General features: G+C 38.7%; 1 protein-coding gene across 1 annotated transcript in view; it reads right to left on the bottom strand.

Moving 5' to 3' along the window:
• ptprn2 (protein tyrosine phosphatase receptor type N2) overlaps positions 1–16283 on the bottom strand; it is a 290779-nt gene that overhangs the window by 99374 nt on the left and 175122 nt on the right. Inside the window, exon 13 of the mRNA XM_066680912.1 lies at positions 10583–10647. Within this exon, the coding sequence (XP_066537009.1) occupies positions 10583–10647 (65 nt within the window). The remainder of the gene's footprint in view (positions 1–10582; positions 10648–16283) is intronic.

The raw sequence follows: 16283 nt of genomic DNA on the forward strand, positions 1-16283 counted from the left end.
CTCTCTCTCCTCAGATTGAATGTATTCCAGCTCAATTAATAAAAACTGACATCAAGCCTCTTCCTCCTTTCTTGATTATGCAGGTTTTGTTCTTCTGGATGAAGATCAGTTCGCTTGCAGTGTCAGAATTAAAGGTCCCGTTCTGAAGTAGATGCTCCAAAATTCATTTAAATATATTCCACATTTACACAAGCTCACAAATACAGCCATTTGATTTATTATCCACAACCACCACAGAACCGAACTGTGTCTTCTGACATTTTTACTATGATATGTGTCACTTTTTTGCAATGTAAATGCTGACAGAATTTTGATCTCTTCATTAATTTAGCCATATTGTAGTTTCAGAAAAATGTGTGATCAGTTTATGAAGGAGAAACAAACACATACCGAGCCTGTGTTGATACAACTTGTGCACACATTCTTATTATCTTATATCCTATTATCTTAAATCAGTTAGTTTACCCATTCCCACGATTTGGCCATATACATTTTATTTTATTTGTGGCCACAGTTTCTTAGTTTGACACCATATATAACAACTCACCCCTCTCATATTTTAAAATAATTTGTTCATTGCACGTGTGTGTGTGTGTGTGTGTGTGTGCATGTTTCTGCCATGGAGGGGTTAAATGCGGATGACACATTTCATTGTATGTTGTACAGTGACGAATATTTGCATTTGCTCTAATCCTACAATGAACCAATCATTTTCTTTCTTCCTTTAAAACATGTACATGTTTTTTCTAATATTTTGTCATTTCTCTTTAATTTTGTTTGTACACACAAATGTGCCATTTCTAGCATATTGGACTAAGACCTGTCTCCAGCATGCAAACCAACTGAGCTAGCAAATTGTGAGTAAATATCCACAGAATTTTATAAAATGTGTTTGTTGATTTAAATCATGTACCCCACCGTTAAGCAAGACAACGTCCCACAATGTATGTATCGAAACACAGGTTGGTCCCCACATTGTAACATATATCTGGACCACACACACACACACACATTTCTTCTTCAGCCGAAATGCCCTCATGTTCAGAACCTCCTGCTGAGACACAATGATTACAGCTAATTACCAACAAAATAAAGCAACACAACAAACTTCACAGCAGCTGAGTGAGAGACCACCAGCAAAACTGAGGGAGGGAGAGAGAGAGAGTGAGACAGAATGACAGAGACAGAAAGAGGATTAATCTGATTAAAATCATTCTATTGCTTTGTCTGCAGATATTAACACTCACATTAATGAGCGCTCTGTACAGCCACTTTGTTTCTGAAACAGATCATAACCACCACATCTTTGATTCTGTTTCATTCATTATCTGTAAGTGCTTAACCAGTTCAGGGTCACGGTGGGTCCAGAGCCTACCTGGAATCATTGGGCGCAAGGCAGGAATACACCCTGGAGGGGGCGCCAGTCCTTCACAGGGCAACACACACACTCACACACACAGACACGGACACTCTTGAGTTGCCAATCCACCTACCAACATGTGTTTTTGGACTGTGGGAGGAAACCGACGCAGACACAGGGAGAACACACCAAACACACAGACAGTCACCCAGACTAGGCCTCGAACACACAACCTCTAGGTCCCTGGAGCTGTGTTGACTGTGACACTACCTGCTGCACAACTGTGCCGCCCTTTTGATTCAGTTTCACAGTATATTATTAATTTCCACTTACAGCATAAAGCGATGATAAAATATCATTCATTCATTATCTGTAACCGCTTATATAATTCAGGGTCGCGGTGGGTTCAGAGCCTACCTGGAATCATTGGGCGCAAGGCAGGAATACACCCTGGAGGGGGCGCCAGTCCTTCACAGGGCAACACAGACACATTCACTCACACCTACGGACACTTTTGAGTCGCCAATCCACCTACCAACGTGTGTTTTTGGACTGTGGGAGGAAACTGGAGCACCCGGAGGAAACCCATGCGGACACGGGGAGAACACACCAACTCCTCACAAACAGTCACCCGGAGCAGGAATCGAACCCACAACCTCCAGGTCCCTGGAGCTGTGTGACTGCGACACTACCTGCTGCGCCACCGTGCCTCCCATAAAATATAATTTCAGTTCTGGAGCTAGGCTAATGTAGCAGGTATTGGGAACTAATAGTGCATCATGCTAACTTCAGGCCTAAATCATGCCAGACTCACCTCAAACCATGTGGAGTAATAATTTCTGATCTTTGATTTTTTTCTGGTTTGGATTTTTTAAATATATATAACTTGCCAGCTGTAAAGATTAAACTACTAATTTAAATAAGTAAATTTGGCTTAATGCAATGCACAACCCAGTGGCACAGTTAAATTTGCAGGTAGTGACAGACTAATAGTCTGAGGTTTTGTTAGCTTGCTATACCCATTAGCTAATGATACACATCAAGGTTAAAATTCCCACTCTGCTCATTGATTACACTTTCAAAAACTTCTGTGTAATCTGTCTTTATTAAGTTTATGTTAACATGTTTTCCCTTTAATCTCTAATGTATAAAAAGTGGATTAAATATGACTCTACACTTCTATGAACATGCAAGTAGTCCCTGGTTCGATCTCCACCCACCCATGAAACTCATGCTTGCCACCTCACCTTGGATTCTCCTCATCAAATATGCAAAACTGCCTTTCTTTCCTGTTTTACTAAAAATTGTACACTACAAAGCTGCAAGTGGTAATGTTAGCGTAATTAAGCTAGATATGTTCAAACCAGAACACCCTCACACACAGACACACATACCTGTGATGTACAAGAATGCGATGATTTGCAAATACTTTTCAACATTCAGCTGAATACCCTACAAAGACTCTTAGTTGTATCTGACAGTGTGTGAGCTACTGATTGTTTTGAAGCCCTCACATCAAATAGTCTGACCAGACATCACTGGTATAAGGTGCATAACCCTATCACATCATTAAAAAAATCAAATGGAATAAATTCATAAAATATCTTATTGTGAAATGTAGATTACTGTCTGAGATTCACAATCCTGCACCTTTTGCTTCAGTATAAGGGTTCCATGCTGTAGTTAGCTGGCAGATACACTATATGCAGAAAAGCATTGTAACATACCACCTAATCACTGCATTCAGGTGTTTCCCAATGCCACAGGTGTATACAACCATGCACCTAGCCAAGCAGTCTGTCTTTACAAACATTTGTAAAAGAATGGGTTATTCGACAGAGCTCACTGAATTCAAGCATGGTACTCTAATACAGCGATTCTCGACTGGTGGGTCATGGCCACGTTCTGGGCGGGTGGAGGACAGCATGTAAAAAATATATATATATATTTTTAATTAAACATTAAAAATAATTAATGCTCATCTGATTTTGTACTCGTATTTTATCTTGAAAAAACTAAAGAGACAGAGAGAGGCACGTGTCAGACGTGCACAATAATCTTATTGCCATGGTAACCACCATTTGTTTGCCGGTTACCCTTCTCTTTAAATTTGTGATGATCTTCAGAGGCAAGATGACGAAACGCAAATATAACCCGGAGTATTTGAAATGTGGATTTTCGTTCATTGAGGACAAATGCGGACAGAAACCCCAGTGTGTTATTTGTCATGAACCTTTAGTAACTTTGGCATGGTCCTCCTCAATTTCTTAAAAAATTTAGTTTTTTGTGTTTAGTTTGTATTCTATAAAGGGGGTCGTGAATGACCATGAGAAATTGTGCGTCCCGGGCTGAGGCCAGTTGAGAACCCCTGCTCTAATAGGATGGCAACATTGCAAAAAGCCAGTTTGAGAAATTTCTTCTTATCTAGATGTTCCACAATCAACTATAAGTGGTATTTTTGGAAAGTGAATGTGTTTAGGAACCACAGCAACTCAGCCACAATATGGCACATCATGTAAAATTACAGAGCAGGGTCACTAAATGCTGAGGTGCACATTGTGTAAAAGTCACCAATGCAGTGGTAAATAAAAAGATATTTTAGAAAATTATATGGCGCCACTTTGTGGCTTTTTTTTCTGTTTCGGCAAGTCTACTCTTCTGGGAGGGCTGTTTGCTAGATGTTAAAATATTGTTGTGATAAGCTGGAGTATAGTGACCTTGGGCTCAAGTTCAGCTCCTCTAGCGTGTAACAATTTAATTTCAAGCTTTTCTATAACTATTTTTGCACATGTAACATTTATATGTCTACATTGGTTCACTTTAAAATAGATGAATTCACTAATCATAGGCTATGTCTGCAGACATGTTATAATGTTGACAACGAGTATAAATATGTAGTATTAATATAATTGAATTTTACAATCCTAACCTACAATCCTAACTTTAGTAAATATATTTTATGCTTTAAGTTAAAGCAAATGAGGTAAGAAATATGTCAAAAGAAGCAGTGTGCTGTTCCTGTACTTCTTTTATTATTTTTGAATATTTCTGTCCTGAAAATGCACACACACACACACACAAAAACACACTCACACACACACACACACACACACACACACACACACACACACACACACAAACACACTCACACACACACACACACACACACACACATCGGTTTTATGGTCACAGTCTCCATTGTGTGGCTGGTTTAAAGGAGGTTTATAGAAGCTCACGACACATCAATACTCCACTTGATTACATTCTCACCTCCGCTGAGAGGCCATCATGAATATTCATCAGCGTGTCTGAACAAAACCTCTGTGTGTGCGTCCCACACACACACACACACACACACACACACACACACACACACACACACACACACACCTGGCTTAATTTCTTTATGAATATTAACGGCAGCATTATGTCCCTGTGCAGACTGACAGCACTTGAGCTAATCCTGCTATTGTTCAGGGCCAAGATTGCTGATGCTCTTACTTAAAGCAGCGTCAAAAAGCCTTTTGTCTTGGTCTTCTTTTCTTCTTATTTTTTTTATCATCCCCTTCATCCTCACTATCTTGGTGCTGCTGTGTTTGAATCCCGTTGGTATGGTGATGACCCCCAGTTGATCAGAAAACAATTTGTAGAGGCAAAGGTAGAGAATGGTGTAATTGTGAGAGTATTATTACTGTTCCAAAATTAAACAGCATTTATTTGATGATAATTCCCAGTGAATAGTGTTTTGTTTATTTATACATTTTTATGCACAACAGAGAGATAGACTATGTTTCCAAATATAATCAGCACATATTACTGACAAATGCTACTAGATTGGTCCACCTTGTAAATGTAAAATCTGTGTTGCGTTGGTCTTCCTCTAGTCCTTCAACTAGACTATGGACATTGTTGGTTGGCGGGCTATTGTCAGTCCAGCCAACCAGTAGGTCTCCTAGGATTAAAGCAGCAATCTCACAGTGACTTCTTTAAAGGATGTATTTAGACTGAAAATGAAAATAAAATCTGTAAAATAAAATAAAAACAGTGCAGTTTATTTTCCATGCGCAGCTGCGCCTCTGCTGAGACTCAGCTCACATGTCACCAATAACCAGGATTTAGCATGTTTTTCTTTATGTCAGCAGTTCTAAAAATAATTGTAAAAAAATTATCGCAGAATGAAAACTATTGAAAGACTTAAAAATGGGATTATAGGTAAGTATTGTTAGTCTATATCAGTCTCCATTAACCAGTTACATACATTTCCAGTTGCACTTTAGCTAGCAACAACAGAATAGTGACTCAATGTGTTCTCAATTTTTTTATTAGATCTGCTGTTTTCTTCAGTTTTGTTTGGCAGGTGGCCACTGACAGGTATTTTACAAAACATTCTAGAACAACTGCCAACATTAGCATGCTAGGGTTTTTCTTTGAATACTGGGTTACTGCAGTTTGTAGCCAGTTGCATTAGCTGAATGTTAGTTCCATCATAGCCTAGTTTGAACATAAACGGCTGCTATATTCCAGTTTACAAGCTACTAAAATTTAACTGGTTCCTAAAATTTGACACATATCCAGCAGTAGGTAAAAATTCTGCCATGAGAAATCAGTTAAAATAAGAGAATAAATAAATGCTATTTCTCTCTGTTCATAATAAAATAATACAACCTTAAGTGAAGAAGATGCAGCGTGAGAGAGAGAGACACCAGCGATTTCACTATGTGTTGAGATCATGTGTGTAATATGTCAGGAAGTGTTACTGATTGGCTGCAGAGTTTCAAAACGTCTTTCTGTGCAACAGTGTTTTGATATCACCATCATTAATGCACTACTAGTTAAGATGTAGTGTAAGTGCCTGTGGGGCAATGGGAATTCTGCATGTCACTAGTTTTAAACTAACTTCTTTCAACGTAAGCTTTAGTGGGGACTTTACATTCCAAATTACAATCAAACTTATGTTCAGCTGGTGCAACTGGCTACAGGCCTTAAAAGAAAACATCTATGATTGTGGGAAACTGCAGTTCTCTCTAGTTTGCTCACATTCAAAAGCTTGCTAAATCACTGTTTGAATTACCACAGAAAATCATTTGTGACTCAAGTTGTTTAGTTTTGGAGCACTTTGGATCTATGTTTACTTTCATGCAGTTTGCACTCTCCCAAATTTAGAGTTTCTATCTAAATTATTTAAAACACAAACAGACTGGAGAGCTAGCAAATGGTGAGGAAACATATTTTGAAAAGTGTTTTATGATTACAATCATGAAAGTTGCCTTTATATGCACATTTACAGACAACAATACATCATAACGTGTTAAAATGTATCTATTTGAGCTCACTGACGAACCCCAAGCAGTCTAGGGCTAAAGTATCAGGTACAATGATTAAATTACATTTAACTGAGATGAATGAAATGAATGAAATTCATCAAAAAACTTTTGAACTTACAACTATTATAATGTCCTAATTATGATATATGCTTCTGAGCAGTCTCAAAACTGGTCTTCAAAAGCCTTACTGCTTATGTACATCCTGGTGAATATATTATGCAAATTAGAAGTCCATATCATTTGAATTCAAGATATGCATGAAATCACCAAATGTCAGCCTGTTAGCTAACACTCAAATCTCCGCTCCTCTATCTGATAGGGCTAACTGATAGCCATCTGTTCAATTTCCCTCTCTCTCCCTCTTCCCCTCTCTGTCTGTGGCAGCCATTTTGATTGACAGAGTGTGTTTGGCATGCTGCCATGCGGCCAACAGCCTATTGAATCAGTGACACACACAACAGCTTAGTGGTATTTAATGACAATCATACACACACACACACACACACATGTGCACTGCCCCCGCACCCCCCCCCCCCAACACACACACACTACCTACACGCACAGATGTGTTTGTTACTATGTCAACATTGTTCTTTGCAGAGAAAACAGTAGTGCCCAGCACTCAAACTACTCTGTAGCTCATTTTAATTTAATTTTGAAACTTTATAGTTTAAACATTCCAGTCATATTCTGTTGGAACCGCTGAAGAGATAAAGACAAAAACCACTTCACCAGCTTTGAGCCAATCTATATTTACCCATGTCTCCTTCCAGTTTCAGCTCAATCAAAAATCTGTTTACCACCAGTATCAAAAGAAAGCTAGAGGAAGGCATATGAAAAATAAATACAAGTAAATTAAACTAAAGAATCAGAGCATTTTGCACCCTTTTGACTTGAGGATGTACAAAGATATTTGCCCAGTTATATTTTACTCTTGCTTATAATCACCTTCTACAGATACAGAAAATATGGTTAATATACACAGATTGGTCAAAACATTAAAATCACCTCCTTGTTTCTGCATTTATTGTCCATTTTACCAGCTTTATTTACCATATAGGTGCCCTTTGTAGTTGTACAGGGTGGGCTATTTATATGGATACACCTTAATAAAATGGGAATGGTTGGTGATATTAACTTCCTGTTTGTGGCACATTAGTATATGGGAGGGGGGAAACTTTTCAAGATGGGTGGTGACCATGGTGGCCATTTTGAAGTCGGCCATTTTGGATCCAACTTTTGTTTTTTTCAATGGGAAGAGGGTCATGTGACACATCAAACTTATTGGGAATTTCACAAGAAAAACAATGGTCTGATTGCTTTAAGGTAACTCTATTCTTTCATGAGTTATTTACAAGTTTCTGACCACTTATAAAATGTGTTCAAAGTGCTGCTCATTGTGTTGGATTGTCAATGCAACCCTCTTCTCCCACTCTTCATGCACTGATAGCAACACCACAGCAGAAATGCTAGCACAGGCTTCCAGTATCCATAGTTTCAGGGCCATATAAATGGCCCACCCTGTACAATTACATCTGCATACATTGTTAGCCCATTTTCACACTGTTCTTCAATGGTCAGTACCCCTAAGAAACACCACATAGCATGTATGATTTGAGTGGAGGATTTGAACACTGATGTGGTGGCCGTGTGTTAATGTGTGTTGTGCTTGCACAAATCAATCAGAGTAAACAGACTGTGCCCACTAACTGTATCAGACACACCTGTTGGTCCACCTTGTAGGTTTGTAAGTCAGAGACATTTTGTGATAGCTATCTTCTAGTCCTTCATCAGTGGTCACTGGATACTGTTTACAGGACGCTGTTGGCTGGATATTTTTTGTTTTGTGGACTATTCTCAGTCCAGCAGTGACACTGCAGGAGTTTTAAAAACTCCTGCAGCACTGCTGTGTCTGATCTACTCCTATCAGCATAACAAACTCTAACACCACCACCACCATGTCAGTGGGACTGCAGCGCTAAAAACGATCCACCACCCAAATCATATTGTAGTACAACAAAATGCTCATGTGTGGTTAGAGGAGCTGCTAAAATAGACAATGAGTGTAGATACATTTACATGTACAGTATTTAGCAGACTTTTTACGTCTCCTACAGCAGGTGTCATAAGGCGGTTTTCCATCCACCACATGAAAAAAAAGACTTTTACAGTCGGACGAGGGGGAAAAGTTAGAATATCGCTAAAGCGCAAATGTGCAAAAGGGCAATGAAAATGGGTTTTTCTAATAAATGATGACGTTTCAGCTGTTTTACACACACTGCGCATGCGATACAGAGCATGCCGGAGCCCCGGACTGATCCCTCAACCACAGGCTTTTAATGGATTCCCCAGACTTGCCTTCTTCTTTTCTCCTCTCCAAACTATACTGCTCTGTTTATACACCAGCATCAGAGCTTCTTATTTTAGTGCATGTGTGGAATACATTAGACACACAGCAGCACTGCGCAAAAGTCAGAGACCACACAGCATTTTACTTTCCACTCAAAATGTTAAGAACAAGTTCTATAACACAGAAATGACACAGACGCCCTGCAAAAAATATTAAATCAAGCTTTTTGATATAAAGTGTGTTTTTGGTATAAACGACCCACTCAGAACTCTCCCTCTCCCTAATTTCGATGACATCCCTGATCACGGGGTCCTACATCATCAAGCTTATTTGCAAAAGTGCATTGGGTGGAAATATGTCTCATTTTGCATGTTGTTCTGCCGATATGTCTTTAATACACAAATCATATGTGAACGTTTTGGATGGAAACCCACCTATAAAGATGTGGACCATAACTCATTCATTCATTCATTTTCTGTACCTTCTTAATAATATTCAGGGTCTCACCTAATACCTAAGGATACATTTTAAAAACCAGTCCACCTACCAACATGTTTATAACGTAACCCCGTATTCAAGGAACGCTAACTAGCTGAATTAAGAGAGTAGGCAGCAAAAATGTCCTCCAAGACATGCTGAGTGATGGGGGATCATGGGGAGAGAGAGGGGCAAGAGTTGTGGCCACTGAGACATCACCAGGAATTCATGGTCTCTTGATAGAAGGGGCAATGTAAAATGAAAAATTTGTGCTTTAAATACAAAAATCGATTGTTCACTACATTGAAGCAGGAGGGCACCAGATATTATTGTAAGTTTACTATTAAAAGGACATATTATGTTAAAGGAGATATGAAAAATGCACTATTTCAGCGCATTTGCACACTGGGGTGAGATTGTCGAGCACCTTTCAACTCATAATGCGTCAGTATTTTTGTGGTCAGAAAATGGGATTTTGTACTGCATCAGTCATTAAAAGCAGACACTTAGCTCATATTAATCTCTCCAATTACAGCGCCTGACCCATTCGTAGAGCACAAAAAGACGAGGTTAAAAAGAAAAAACCCGCACACGTGTGGAGAGATAAGAGTATTGAGCAAAAACAGCAAAAATGAGAACAGAGAAGAAACTGAACCAAGCAGACCAAAGATTCTACTCCTCACCCCTCACTGTGGTGTGCTAGTGCTAGGGTAAACAATGGCTCATTCTCATTTAAAGGAACAGGAGCTGAAACTGGTCGTTCTGAACAGCAACAACAATAACAACAAAAATCCACCTGTTTTACAATACATAATAAACTATCTACAGCAAAGAAAGGCATATGAATATGTGAATGTATGCATTTCAGACTACCAGGGCACCATGATCTTTGACAGTAAGGGACTGTTTGACTTTTACATGTATGTGAAAAACTATGTTTTGGAGGAGAGTAGTGTTACACTCTAGAGAGGAGTCATGACATCATAGCAGAGAGAGAGAGAGAGAGGGTAGAGCAGAGGTAGGAAGAGAAGGATGAAGGAATGAAGGAAAGAATCATTTCTCCACACTTACATCACTCAGTCCAGCCTCCAGAATCTTCACCCCACTCTCCTTCTCCAACTGACCCTTCTGCTCCACTGGGGAGAGAGAGAGAGAGAGAGAGAGAGAGAGAGAGAGAGAGAGAGAGAGAGAAGTGCAACAAAAAAGCAGCATGAATGTGAGCTTGCCAGGTTACAGTGGACATGGCAGTAATGTTTATGTATCACCTGCTTGTCTGTGTTTTGAAATTCAAACAGAAATCACTATGAAAAATTGAAGTGCACGGCATATTAATGATTCACACTCATCTCAAATCAATTTTCATTTCTATGTTGCAATAATAATTCCCTCCTAAATCACACAGAAAACCCCTGCTGAATCCCAAATGCAGCTAGATAATGAGCTTTTTGTCCAGAGGCCATACTTTCAGAGACAAAAACTAGAAGCAAATATAATAGGCCAGGTTAACCTGCCTCTTTTCATTTCAGTCAATAAAAAAAAACATATAAATTAATAAACATGCAAGCGTTGAGATGGAAATTGGGCCTGGTGTTCAAATTTCTAACTCTGTTTAATTGGAACAAATCAAAAGAGCCAATCTGTAAAAGATCATTTTCATCTTTTTTTCAGAAACCTTCAAAAGCAAAAGCCCAAACACGCTCATTATAGAGCACTTTAAATAAGCAGAACATTTAGCGTGCTAAAAAGCTTGCTCATATACACTGCATGGCCAAAGGTTTGTAGACAGTCCTTCTAATTAGTGCATTTAGCAACTTTATGGTGCACCCACAGTTTAAATGGAGTGCTCTGGGGCAGCTGCGCGCAAGCCTAAAGTCACAATACTTAAGCTACGCAGCCTTACAGCTGTTTAAGGCAGGGTTGTGGTGCAGCAGAACAACATTTTCTGCAGTGATTGAGAACCATTTAATACCTTTATAACAAGTTGAAGGGGTGTTTGTGATTCAAAACTGATCAAATAGTCAACTTTTCATTCATTCATTATCTGTAAATGTTCTATTGCTGTGTCCTGTTCAGGGTCACAGTGGGTCCAGAGCCTACCCAGAATCATTGGGTGCAAGGCTGGTACACACCATGGACAGAATGCCAAGGCATCATCATGTATTAAATTACGAATTCAATCAATAAGCTAAGCATTGGTCCCGTCGTTGGGAAATCACAAGTTTATTCCTCAATGCTGTCTAAGATATGTCTGCTTCCTTTTGGGGTCAGTTGACGTATGTGGTGGAAATACATATTTTTGAACATCCATGTGTGATTAGTGGAATCAATCGAGTGCTTTCTAATATAAAAAAGAAACACTTCAGCTCAATCATAGTATGAATTAGGTCTTCAGTTACATGAATATGCACAAACGTAACAGGATAAGAGGCGTCCATACAAAATCAAAAGCAATAAAAGCGCGTCAATGCGGAACTGTAAGACCAAAACGCTCCGAGTGTGGGCCACTTTGATTTCCCAGTGTGTTATTCAATTTCTTTTCAAGCCCCGCTTTTATAAAACATTCAAAAATACAAGGCAGAGTCTTTTCCTGCTGATTACACAAAAGAGAAAATAATTACACACTGCCAAATTATAACTGACTAGGTTTAGTTTTTGAGAATGTAACAGACAAAGACAAAGACAGAAAAAGACATTCATCTGTGCAGCAGAACAAGAGAAAGACACTTTGAGTGACTGAGAGAGATAGAGAGAAGAGAAGGAAGGAGGGAGAAACATCAGAAATAGAGAGGTGAAAAAGAATAGAATAAAAAATCTGGATAATATAGGGACAACAGGAAAGGGAAACTGAGTGAGAAGAGTGAAGAGAGGAAACAGATGAAATGGAGATTTGAAAATTGTTTTTTTTTTTTTTTTTTGCATTTGTTAACTGTTTTGTTTTTTTGTATATAAGTAATAAAAGATATAAAATTTGTATTATTGTCAATGTCTTTGACGGTATAGCACATTTATATTATTGTTCATATTGCTATTTGACAATAATATATAATTATGAAGCAATATTCAAAAAATATGATAGTACACTGAAATATGTAAAGCAAACCTTGAACTGGAGAGAGAGAGAGAGAGAGAGAGAGAGAGAGAGATCCAAGGTGAAGGCTAATGCTAATGAGGCTAGTGGAGGTGTCCAGATTTCCAGTGTTGGCCTGTCTGCTGGAAACACTTTAATTAGGATTTTAATCTTGGCATCTCTCTCTCTCTCCCCACCTCTTCACTGCTACACTTCATATAATTAAATACAACAGCCCAGACCAATCATCCAGAGAAGCCTCATCACTAATCTCTCTCTCTTTCTCTCTCTCTTAACCTTCTTTTTCTTTTGCCCTCACCCAGCAGAATAAACCACATGTTAAAACGGCACGGCTGTTCCACTAATGCAACCATTGCAGTGTTTACATTACTGTTTACTTTCGCTGTTTACGCTACAGTTCAATGTTTTTATGGATTTTGTTTAGTTTTTTTCCCAATGGTCCAGATTGAAACTTCAAAATATCTCTGCTTTTATTGAGGGAGAACCCTTTTATATAATAAAAATTACAATCTGCTTTTGTAATTTGTGATATAAACAATCTTAAATGAGTAATCTTGCATATTGCCATGTATTGTACCAGATGTGCATTTCCTGCTTTAAATTCTGCTGCTTTATTAACAGTAGAGGCTTTAGAGATGGTGCCTGCAGTGCACCTGGTTCATCTCATGAAGGGCCTGATAATGAGCTGATGAGATGGCGCAGGTGTGTTATAGCAGGAAAACACTAAACCCTGCACAGCTGGAGATCAACAACCATCCTGTGGAGGGGATGGCATTAGCTAAGGGGTGGGGCTCTCAAAAAAAAAACAAAAAACCTACTATTCACTAATGGAGCTGTTTTTTTATTATTATTATTATTTCTTTCATGTTATTGTTTCCTTAACTGTAAATGTTCACACAGTGCTGACATACTTCAATCCAACAAGGGGTCAGGACTGTGGAAATATTTGAAAATAAACACTGATAGCACACTTATGAATTTAAACTGAGATTACAAATTCTGAATTAAATCTATTATTTAAAATGTTTAAATTTGATTTCCCAGACTTTGGGATATAAACAGTAGTTCTAAACTTTAGAATCTGCACAGTGATTCCAAAATTTTGTATCGGATCTGTAATTCTGACTGTCTACTGGATAGTGTATCTTCAGACTGGAAAACAGACTGGACGTGCAGTTGGATTGGGATTAGACCTGCACTGGCCTCCTCCGCCATGCCCCGAGAGCCGACAGCAGGCACTTTAAATGTAAATGAGAAACTACAGACAGAATCAGACAGCGTTCAGCTCTCTCCAGAGAGAGAGAGCAAGAGAGAGAGAGAGAGAGAGAGAGAGAGAGAGAGAGAGAGAGAGAGAGAAAAAGAGAAGCTCTGTGTTTAAAAAAAAGAAAGAAAGAAACAGAGAAAGAGAAAAAAAACCTGCATGATGCAGGTTGGTGCGTTTGGTGTGAAGGACGTGTGGTGAGTGTAGATGAGAAATGGATTGGCGTCCGAGCTGCGACGGTGTGGCTGATATACACCGTCTCAGAGTGTGAAGAACAGAACTGTGTGTTTCGGCAGTGAGGTAAAATTGCTAAGAGTAGCAAGACAAGAGAATGACAACAAAAATCGCCCACACACTTCACACATTTCTAGAGCTGAACAATACGGCAAAAACATAATATCACAAACCTTTGTGATATTTTTACATTCATACACTGTGAAATAAATCTTTAAAAATGCAACATGTCAATTACAAGGTGATTAAGCAGACAAAATGTAATATATAATGTAATATATATATAAAACCGTGCTGCAGAACCTACCATCGCTGCATATTGAAATAATAATGCACGTGTTAAGTCTTAACACCACCTTCTCAAACTGTACTCTACTACCATCAGGGCAAACAACTGTCCTATCACATAGGACCCTATAACTATATGTCACAGTCCTATAAGTTATATCCTATAACTATTCCTGCTTGTGTGTATGGAGTATTTGTCTTATGATGGTAAAGGAACACAAGGTAGTAACTTTCCCTTAACACTACAGCTTTAAAATCATTGTGATGCTTCACTGACCTGTAATAAGGAGATTAGAACTTTTAGAACGGTTGTTGCTACCCTTGGCTCAGCACTGCAGAAACCGCTCTGTGTAGCTTTAGGAGGAAGGTGGGAACCTTGAATGTCAATCATGCCTTGGAATAAGGCATTCAGCTTTTGCAATACATTTTATGGAATAAGGTTTTTCCACAAACTATTCCTTGAAAAAGTCACCAGTAGCATGGAGCCATTCCTTTCAGGATGAATTCAATCACTGTCTAATTTAGCATGCTTTGCTAAGGACAGACTCATGCTCGCTCACACACACATATACACACACTCAAATGCACGCTTGCTCTATATTCGCTGTTTAGTTTTAGTGTAAATTGTCTTGACTTCCCCTATTATTCACGACAGCCCATGAAAGCACAGTTGTCAAACTTGATTTTCAAGTCATTTCTCAAGTGCCGTTAATTATGTCTCAGTCGGTGTAATTTTGCCACCATGTGCATTTTTCTGCATTCCAGCTGTTCCAGTCATACCCCCATCATAGTGTCATAACACCTCCAATCCTCACAGTCCCCCACAGGCATGCATCAAATATTTAAAGCGAATCTAAATGCTGTGTGAATACAGGAGTGGAAAACCTAAAGGCTACACCAGTGCCTGGACCCAGAGTCAGTGAAAACACACTGTAATTTTGCTCAGTCCAATACCAGTTGAGAATGCATTTTGAAGAGTATGTAAAAATAGGTTGAGAAAATGATGTACTGAGCACTCTGAGCATATCTGTCTATGCAACCTTCATAAAGTGTACACTTTCACTGTAATACAATATTTTCTATGGTGACATACGTAGTTATATACTACTTTTATAAATAATTACAGGCGTGCATACACAATAGAGTCAAACAACTGTGAACAAGCCATCTAACAAGTAAATGCAGCTATTGTACTGTGAATCTATTACTGAAATGTCCACGGATGGGAATTTGATGATACACATAGATACACATAGAGCAGAAAGCATATTCTAATTTTGAATTAAGTTTTTTTTTTTCCCCCATGGAAGCGATGCACAATTTAATATTATATGCAGCCACACCCTCATGCACCTATGGAACAGGTTTGTTTCCCTTTTACAACCCCCTGATTCCTGAACCAGAAAAAGTAATTCCAAGCTGAAACCATATAATATTAGATGCTTCAATGTGAACTGTGACTGCATCCATTGGCATATTGAGCTAAAGAAGCTCCAGAAAGTGCACAGAACCTCAAATAAAGCATTATCACGCAGTGGAACTGGAGTGCTGGGGAAAAGACCAGAGAACCAGATGGATCTGTGTAACTATTCGTTTTGAAATGGGGTATAGAAAATGATGAGTTTTATGATTTCTGATTTGGAAAGAGAATCGCAAGAAAATTAAACAGGAAAATGTTAGTTTGAAAAATGTCTTCTGGAGCTGTGGTCAGTACAATTCTTTAGCTACTTTTCTTCACTGCTACAGTTCATAAGCTCAACAGGACAGCTCTGGAACCTTACTTCAAAATGTTCAAACTTTAACAGATAGAATCATGTATCACTATGATCTGAACCTGCTGTAAACTGTGGATTTGTCTTGACTCTATCCATTTATCTCTGGCTTTGGCACTGAATTCACCA

The sequence above is a fragment of the Hoplias malabaricus genome, chromosome 9, assembly GCF_029633855.1.
Source record: "Hoplias malabaricus isolate fHopMal1 chromosome 9, fHopMal1.hap1, whole genome shotgun sequence".
Taxonomy (NCBI): Eukaryota; Metazoa; Chordata; class Actinopteri; order Characiformes; family Erythrinidae; genus Hoplias; species Hoplias malabaricus.